We start from the raw sequence: 10,158 nt of genomic DNA on the forward strand, positions 1-10,158 counted from the left end.
AACGCAGAATGCTCTACTGACCTACTTCCCTCATTCAAATGGGAGACATGGGAGCAAACAAAACAAAAACACCACTAAATTAAAAAAAATATATATATAAACAAAATATGACAGCATTTCCCCCCACATAGGTGTGAAATGTAAAAAAATAAAATCGTCATTTAAATTTGTTTGGTAAAAGAAAAATAAAACATATTTATATGATTTAGTGGCATCCAGGCGCCTCCAACAGTGTCCAAGCGCCACCTTCAGTAGGCTATTAAACCTAAGGGGGGGAAGGAAGCGGGGGTAAAGCTTTTTTTTTTTATCCAGATACATCTGAGAACTAATATCTGCCAATCTAAAAAAAAATGAATGTAGACATTTCATGAGGGGAAAAAAAGAAATAATTAAAAAAAAAACCATTTTGGTTTCTGCGCGCTTTAGTGCGCCTCTCAGGCGCGCCTCGCTCTCTGTGTGTTTAATATGCGTGTCTCGCCCGGCGTGTTGCCCCAGACACTATGTATCACAAATCCCCACCTCCACTCCAAGCAGAGCGCGCGGGGGGGTGGGGGGTGGGATGGAATAAAAAGGGTTAACCGGAATCTTTGCATGGGATTCTGCTGGGCGGAGTGGAAGGACGTGATTGGGCAGCAATCTGTGACGCAGGGGACATGAAAAAGCTGATAACTAGTTAAGAAGGCAGTTTGTAACTCTGGAAAAAGAGTGCAGAGCTTGAGAGACACGTTAAAGGAGAAGGACGTGAAGGAAAGGGGGGTAAAAAGAGAAGAAAACAGGAGAAAGGAGAAAAAAAAAGCTGTTAGAAAGTGCAGCCAAAGTAACTGGAGGACAATGGTGCAGCACACGGACACCAGCGAGACGGATGGGAGCATGTCCAGAGAGGCCACCGACTCGGAGGAGAGTGAATTTATGGCGTGCAGCCCCGTGGCCATCAACCCGGACTGGTGCAAGACGGCCACCGGCCACATCAAGAGACCCATGAACGCGTTTATGGTCTGGTCCAAGATCGAGAGGAGAAAGATCATGGAGCAGTCTCCGGACATGCACAACGCGGAGATTTCCAAGCGCCTGGGGAAGCGGTGGAAGATGCTGAAGGACAGCGAGAAGATCCCGTTCATCCGGGAGGCTGAGCGGCTGCGGCTGAAACACATGGCCGACTACCCCGACTACAAGTACAGACCCAAGAAAAAACCAAAGCTGGACCCGTCCAAGTCGTCCGCGCCGTCTCCGGAGAAGTGCGCCAAGCTGGCCAAGGCCCCCGGCAAGAAGTGCTCCAAGATCAAGACGAAGAGCGGCTCCAAGACGTCGCACGGCTACGCGGAGGACTGCGTGTTTCCCGGCTTCAAAGTCGCCAAGGCTGTGAAAAGTGAGCTGACGGACGAGGAGGACGACGACGACTACGAGGACGAGTACCGGATGGGCTTTAAAGGCGGGGAGGAGGAGCGCCTGAGGCCGTACGGCGTGGCCAAAGTTCCCGCGAGCCCAACTTTGAGCTCGTCGGCCGAGTCCGAGGGGGCGAGCATGTACGAGGAGGTGCGGAGCCACAACAGACTGTTTTACAACCTCAAACACATGTCGAAGCAGGGCGCGCTGCACGCCGCTGCAGTCTCACCAGCATCCTCCAGGTCGGTGTCCACGTCCTCCTCCTCCTCTTCCTCCTCCTCCTCCAGCAGCAGCAGCTCCTCATCTGGGGAGGACGCGGACGATTTGCTGTTTGACTTTAGTTTGAATTTCGCTCCGAGCGCTCCGGGCACGGAGCTGGGCAACGCGAATTCAGGAAACCTCTCCCTGTCGCTTGTGGATAAGGACCTGGACTCTTTCAGCGAGGGCAGCCTGGGCTCCCACTTTGAATTCCCAGACTACTGCACGCCAGAACTCAGCGAGATGATCGCCGGGGACTGGCTGGAGGCGAACTTTTCCGACTTGGTCTTCACGTACTGAAATAAAAAAAAGTAAATAAATGAAAGTAAGAGAAGCCGTTTTTCCTCTTGTAATGACAGAGAAGGAAGGAAGGGAGTTGTGAAATTATACATGTCCCGGTCAAATTGCCCCCCCTGTAGTCCTGCCTCTTGTGGGTTTTCTGTCGGGTCCTGGATGATGAAGATGAGGAGGAGGAGGACCATGAGTCGAGGTGAGGTTTGAGGAGATGCTTATGAAGCTGGTAGCAGAAAAAAGTGAAGTCTGCAGACATTTTTTTTTTAAAAATCTGACAGCATGACAGGGTTTTATGGATTCCCTCCTCATAGGTCTGCATTTACTGTTCCACTTTCAGACCACAAAGGGAAAAATAAGAACTTCTATGCATCTTATCCTCTTAAAAAAAAAMAAAAACTAAAACAACAACAAAAAATAAACCTGCAGGGAGCTGAACTCAGACTGTGGACTGTCTCGAATAAAAAGAAAAATAAATTAAAAAAAAAATCTGTGAACTGACAATTGTTCAGGATGCTACTTTACAACTGTTTATGTAATTTTTTAAATGCCTCAAAAATGTTTCTTTTTTCTTTTCTTCTTATTGTTTTTATTTCTTTTGTAACTGATTCCGTTTACCTCCTGGTTTGGGGAGAAAAAAAATGATAGCAGCCTAAACCTCTGCAGAGTTCCAGGTGCGGAGGAAACATTTTGATACATAACAGACCTCATCTTTTTAAAAGGAAAGTAAGATATTTTCAGGCATATTTTTGTACAGTTAACAAAAACAAAGGGAATGTTCTTACTGTGCTTTCAGTGAGTTTTCAGGCACTTCTTCCCTTTATCATTTGTTTTTTTAAGCATGCAAGGGAGTCCTGGTTTTGAGGATTAAGTTAAATTAAGACTTGCATCAAAAATGCCTTGTGATTTATAGGTTTTTTTGTACAGTTGTAGAGCAGATTTGTTGAGTATTTGTAGATGATACAATGGCATCATGGGGGGACACATACCTCAGAGCTGGAACTAGTTTCAAGATTGTATATGTATTGTAATATAGTGAAAGTTAGGAGTTTATGTATATCATACTCGTGATATGTGGATGGGTCCCGATCGCTGGTGTGAAACTGGATTTTTTTTTTTTTGGTATTTTTTAATGGCACATACTGTTTTTTCCCCTCTCTTCCCCCCCCCCCCCCTCTCTCATTTTTTGTGCAATATATACTCTTAAGATACAGACCATCAACAATTGTAGCAAGTGATGGGAAAAACAGACTCGTGCACTGTCAACATCATTTCATGTTATGATGCTGAAAGCCTGTCTGGGCAGGAAAAGAAACAAATCAGCTGGAACTGATGCAAAACAACGTAATGTGGCCTCGTGGCGCGATGCATTCTATTACAAACAGATTGGCGTTACAAAAAAATAATAATTTTTGACAACGTAACATCACAGTAAATGGGCATGGATAAAATGTTTAAGAGAAAATAAAAAGTTCTGCTTTAAAAAAAATTATAATAAATAAATGAATAGGGGCATAGTCTGATACAGTGGTGGTCTGGCTTTAGTTTGAACAAGCAAGCAAAAAAAGAACATTCCATAGTCCTGTTTCATGAAATGAAACTTTTATTTTGAAACTGAAGACTGCCTTCTTTTTTTAAGACATTTTACCACAAACCTGTATTTTTTATTTCTTGCACTTAAAAAAAACAAACAAAAAAAAGCAGATATTGTTTATTTTTATGTGGGTCTTACATATGAAGTTTGTTTGATTAAAAAAAAAAGGTTTTGGAATATAGCCTAATTATATGCCGAGACATTTTGTTGGAAGTTCTAGGCAGTAGTGACTTCACATTCCAGGTGTGAATCTGTCTTTGACTTATCTTTTTAATAAATAAGTACCTACCACCGTCGACTGTCCTTTCAGTTTGTGAATATATGTACACAGATGTGTTATTTCTTGCGTTTGGAAACAATGTGATGACAGAATGATGCCTATTTTGTATGTAGGCGGAGGCTCGTGATGAATGGGCTCRAACTACCATGTGAATTCACATTTAATAAAAAGAAAGTAAAAGGAAACTTTTCGACTGCAGTGCTGAGGTGCTTTACTGTTCTCTGTTCTTTTTTTTCTCCTCCTTTGGCTTTCAAAACACGGGGAAAAACGCACGCTGCGTCTTTAAAAAATTGAATTGCCCGCGTGCAGGCGTCCGGCACTCTGATTGGCTGTCTGGCTTGTCCCCTTGGAAACGGAGCTGGAAACAGGAGCTGCTGCACTCAGCATGTGGGGAGCTCTCAGTCTGGCTGGCTTTCATTCAGAAAACTAGCACTCTGCTCATGAAGAGAGGGAAAAGCCTGAAGATTTTCTGAACACTGCTGAAGGAAAAAGGGAAAAACACGTTGAAATGCAACAGTTCAGAGATGGGGAAAAAGAGCATTTTCAAGTGCATCAGGTCAAACCTGTGGGGAGAAAAAAAGTGGTTAAGCTAAGTTTATAAGGGATTTTGCAGCAAAATTAAAAACGTATATTTAAGTTGTATAATATGTAAATTCGACTGACAAATGAGTTAGATCAAACTAAAAAGTAACGTAAAAATCCTTTAAAATATTTTTTCTGAGTTATTTCATATAGGTTTTTCTTAAAATGTTCATTTCACTTTAAAGTTTGATAAAAAAAAATCACTTATAGCAGTGATGTTGAGATGGGCTTTATTCTAAAAACCTTAAACAGAAGTGACAGAAAATAAAAACAAACATTCTTGAATCTAAACCTGTGTAGCATATTTTGTATCAGCAGCTGTACAGAGATGTCGCCCTGATCTTACTCTGCTGTGTCTGTTCTTTATCTGAGCAGGATTTATAAAACACAGCCATGATGTCATCCAAAATACTAATAGTACAACAACCAGTAATTCACAGTGATTACATCTTCGCAGCGCTGGGGGGCCTCTGGAGGGCCACAGAAGCAGGCCTTCGCCTCCTCCGAGGCTTGTTTAGAGAGCCCCACCTTTAACACGGTGCACATTAAGAAGCAAAGCTGCAGCCACCGAGATGTTTATGCTCCGTGCAGCCATAGAATCCAATGATGAATACTTGCCATGCGTGGCTGCCAAGGTAGTAGCCTCCCCATTAAGTCAGTTTGCAAATCTGTAATAAAACATTTATCTAGCTATTACTTTACCTGACCTATTGGTCAAAGTTGCTAATGGGTTCCAGGACTATTCCCAGTTGAATCTCAACATTGATTTTGTGCTTCTCTGAAATATTGGCTCAGGGCTAATGCCACCGGTACACGTTGAAATGAAATTAGTGACCCATTGAAATTTCCTTCTATTTCCGCCTGAAATAAATAAATGCAGAGCGGTCAGACGGTGAGATACTGTCTTTCAAGGTTGCCAGCTTTATGCAACGCCGGTTGCGGGGAGGATTGCTGTGGCAGAAAGTAATTTCCAATTCCTTGAACGTTTAAATCATTCATATAAGCTTTGAGATGAAGCATTCAAATGTTGGACGTGACATCTGTGCAAAGACCCCTGCTGCAGAACTGAGCCGAGGCATAAACTCCTCTGTGACTGGGCCCTGTCCAAGGATGGATGTTGAATCCAGTAATAATAAGGCCTGTTATGATTTCCTCTCATCTGRTTTTTTTTTCCACTTTGAATCTCACCCAGTGAGCTCAGATGCATTACATCATCGCGTAGCTTATGCCACTGCGCAGTACGATGCCGTGTTGTGTCATCGTTGATCCACATGTGTTCCTCCTCTCCCGGCAGGAGACAGCCTGATATTGCTGTGGGAATACTGATACATACTGAATACGCTCAATGCTCACACTTTCATAACAAAAACAACAACAACTCTGCTCGTATAAATTTACCTCGCTGTTAATTGATAAATAGGAAAATTTTTATTTAAACCTTTCTCCCTCTGGATTATCCAAACACGTCATGCTGTTACACACCGTTTCCTCCTGAACCAGCAAAGGTGTGTGACAAAATAGCTGTCAGGACACGTCACAATTTAAAAGGGTTTTACAACATAATCCAAACAGGTCAAAACAACCATGATTACAATTTATTATCATTCAAAGGTAAYGGAGGAGCAATAATGTTTTGCTAAAGTCTGTKTCTGTGTGTTTGTCTTYACTGTTTGCTAAAAACTSAAAATATTWGTTTAAAWTTTGGCCATTAACTATTACAAGCCAACTCTGCCTGTCTGTTAGCAAAATATCTCATGAACAGTTGGATYGATTKTAATGAAACTTTCAAAAAATAACCATTGAATAGACTTTTATAAATGATTAAAATTTGGAGTCAATCGAATTCAAGATGGCTGCTACACCGACTTAAACACAGAAACCACAAAAATGGCGCTTTTACAGATATTTTGCTAAGATTTGAAACAGTTGTAGCTGAGAGTCTTTTATGACATACTATAAGTGCAATACATTTCACTATGTTTTTTTTAGCTTTAACTTTAGCACTAAATATTGGAATTAACCCTGTTTGTTAGCAAAATAYCTCATGAACCACCTAACAGATTTGAGTGAAACTCACAGAAAGCAATTGCTGGTTATGTAACTACAACTGATTAATATTTGTAGTCAGTCTAATTCAAGATGRCTGCAAAAGTTAAAGGATSAATATAGATATTGARCTAAAACTTGGTAAGGTTGTATCTCAGAGCCATTTTCAACACACACTGCAAAAACAAACAAATCATGTAAGMTTTTGCAGACTCAATTTTATATAAGAGGGTCTCCATCTAAAACTCTGACATGAAGATGGTGGGYGATTTGCATTGCTTTGAAGAACACTAGGCCTTTCATGATCTTATGCATCCATATGAGAAAACCACACGTTTATCACCAGGATGTCTTTAAACCATAAGAATCTCAGATATTATGACCTCATATCCACTCATTCCTAATAGTGTGTGGTACCTTTACTGATAGAGGGAATGAGTCTGTAAAATTGTCTGCCTGAGCAGCAGTCCAGTCTCTGTGAGTCTGCGTCCTGCACTCTAGTCTTGGCCCGGGGCAACTCCTGCTGCCGTTGATGACTATCCATTTGCTCTGGCTTCTCTCTGTATGGGAGGGAGCATCAGTCCCATCTGCTGCGCTGATATTTACTATCCCTTCACATTTATGAGACATGGGGGTGGCAAAGGCCTCGATTGTTTTTTTTTTTTTTTTGGTGTTTTAAGCATTTTGACAAATATACACAGAGAGTGAATAAAAAACAGACAAAAATACATGGTTATGGCCCTCTGCTGAAGGTAAAGGTGGCGTGATGTAGTATTTGCTTGTGTGTGTTTATGTTTTTGTACTATCCGCAAAAAAATGTAATGAACCAATGTACAGATTTTCTCAATAAATGTATATCTACAACAAAATAAAATTTGGAGTCAACCCAAATCAATCCCAGGATTAACACATCTCATGACATGTGCACTGTGGGAGCCATCTTGAATTAAAACTGGCATGAAAGGTGGTGGGTGAAATGCATTCTTTCAAGGATCTCTAGATCTTTAAATCATAAAAGTGTTTGACATGTAAAACAGAGTTAAACTCAGATTTAACCTYGTGTAACTTGGACACAAAAGAAGCGAGGCAATGGATGATAAAGCGAGAAACCGGGGGAAGTACCCACCACGGACTTTGCTCTGCCAAATCTTCCATTTACAACTTCATTGCTGTTTTTCATTATTTCACAAAGGCAACAGGATGCTGAAAAGAATTTAGAGGAGCTGCTGCGCAACAAAAAAGACACAGCAGGCTGTTGTGAGCAGTTTAAGCTGGCAGGGTTATTGTCTCGTCGACACAAAAACAAACAGTTCAGTCAATCCTTGCAGAATCGGTTCTGACACGTGGTAAGATCTCATCCAGAGAAGGTCACTTTTTTTTTGTCAGGAGCTGCTGGAGGTCGCACATCACTCATCCACATTATCTGGTGCGAGGCCAGGGACTCAGCTGCACACCTGCCTCTCCTTTCAAACCCAACTCTGTGTTTTATTTTAAATGAATTGGGTTTGGGATGTTTTGTCAATGGAGGCTCCGCCATGTGCTTGGCAAACACTCTGTTGGCAACAATTAATGTGCAAGTTGAAATAAATGGTACATTTTCTTAAATATAATCCAGATTAATGAACTCTGCATAATACTAACTAACTTTTCTGGACATATATTTMTATTTTAGTGAGCAGTTACATAAGCTGGTTTGCCGGATGGTGTTCAGTAAAAGCAATATTTTCAACTGGGCTTCTGGAAATGTAAGGTAATGAAAGTCTTACTCTCTGAATGGCCTCAGTTTGGGAAATAAAGGTTTAATTCTGAATGAACTGACAAGCTAATAGTCCAAGTTGAACCAAAGCTAAACTGGATAGCATTTCATCTACTGTGTTATATATCTTTATATTTTGATAAATTTGATATTGGGTGGTATGATGTTCTCGGGCTATTTTCAAGAATGAATAGCATCAGCAGATACATCATAGGTAGAGCAGACATAAGGTCGTTTTGCACTGCAAGGTCTGGTTCGGCCAGATTATACTCGCATTTGCTTTAGCCCTTATGACCCAGTTCCACCTGGATATCTAGAACCCCGAAACCTGTGGTTCTAGCTACTGTTGCTCATTGATTGGTTCACTGGCTGGTGGTAGGAGGGAGAGGGGGTGCTACATCACACAGATGAGATTCATTTTTTTGTGAATCTTTTGCAAAAACTGTAATTTTTAAATTTAACTATACAACAACTATAGCAAGCTACCAAAGAACAACAAACTTCAAGCAAAAGCAAGCTAACATTAGCTTCCATTAGCTTACTGTTCTATGTCGTCCTGCCCTCTTGTCTAAGACAGTCCTCTGTAAGTTTCCTTCAAGTTTGATGTAGTCCATTATTGTTGGGTTGCAAATAAAATTAAATAAGATTGGCATATTTTTTTAATACAGGCTAATGATCCCACCTACATCAAGGCGACACTGCTTAATGCATGCACAAACATGGCCAAGATAGAATAAGACCAGGCTGACCGGGGCCAGGCCAGGCCTCTCAATTACAGAAAGCCTGAACAAGCACGTTTTTGCCCTTCGTGTCTGACTTATCCCTTTAATGYTTAACAACAGCTACAGGAGCTTATTATTATTATTATTATTGCTTCAGAGAGCTGATAATTCTGATAATTCTGTGACTTGTTCACTTGATAGTGGTTTTTGCTGTTCTGCCAAACACGGTGGATATCGGTGTATTATCTGAGCTCAGTGCTTTCTTAGTGCATGAGTGTGTCTGCTGAAGAGAGTCTGCTTGGCTTTCAGCCCAAAAACACAGATTTAAGATAGCAGCATTGCCCCTCCCCCCACCTTTTGGACTGGGGGTTGTGTGTGTCTGGTGGTTATTCTGTAAGCTCACCTTTCATATATTTTTGTTGAGCCAATGAAAGGACACTTTTACTGAGCCTTTTTTTTAATGACAAGAACTACGAGTGCTCTGATAGTCTTTCACACACAGCTGTTTTAGTGAAACTTGAAAAAGCAAAGGTACCTTGGTCTTCTGGAAATCTTCACTTTAGTGATACAAACAACAGACATTCATGACCCCCTACCTCCCCACTCCAGGATTAAGACAGTCAGTCATCTAGATTGTAAACTGTCGCTGAATGATAGCCTTTGCAATTTCCCCCTGAAGCTAGAGCAAAGCCAGCAGTTGGTCATTCATATGCATCTGAAATCTAATACCCCTGTGTGGTGGCCCCACCTTTCCTGACTCACCAGTGAACCTACACTTCTATTATACACATCAAGTTTCCTGTCTTTTCAGTCTGCCCTCCCCACCTCTCGCTGTATTTACATGTTACCCAGGTTACAGTGCCAGTGTTCCCCCATCAGAGTTAAGACTTCATAAAGGGTCTCATTTGATAGTCTTTGTTGCTTTAGTAAATAATTAGCACACATAATCCTCCAGAGACCTTCACAGGAAGCATGGTTTTCTTACCAGGAAGGTTAGGACGCTAATGATTGCTACCATGCAAACGTTTTCAGTGGCAGGCACTTTGCCTCCACTATACACACTTTAGTTTTGCACAAGGAGACAAATGCAATACAGAATTAACAGACTCATTTCTTGAAGAAATGCATATCGCCCACCACCTTTCACCAGATTATTTATCTTTAGGCCTTTTTATGTAGAAAAACTATGACATTGTAGTGAAATGGTCAATTCTTCAAAATAAAGTTGTTTGTGAACCCATGTAAT

General features: G+C 41.3%; 1 protein-coding gene across 1 annotated transcript; it reads left to right on the plus strand.

Moving 5' to 3' along the window:
* Positions 1-593: 593 nt before the first annotated feature.
* Positions 594-2,564, plus strand: LOC106534861 (SRY-box transcription factor 11). The gene has a single exon (XM_014031630.1). It carries the CDS (start codon positions 832-834, stop codon positions 1,939-1,941), a length of 1,110 nt encoding a protein of 369 aa, XP_013887084.1. The 5' UTR covers positions 594-831; the 3' UTR covers positions 1,942-2,564.
* Positions 2,565-10,158: the final 7,594 nt, after the last annotated feature.

This window comes from Austrofundulus limnaeus, unplaced genomic scaffold (genome assembly GCF_001266775.1).
Source record: "Austrofundulus limnaeus strain Quisiro unplaced genomic scaffold, Austrofundulus_limnaeus-1.0 Scaffold1290, whole genome shotgun sequence".
NCBI lineage: Eukaryota > Metazoa > Chordata > Actinopteri > Cyprinodontiformes > Rivulidae > Austrofundulus > Austrofundulus limnaeus.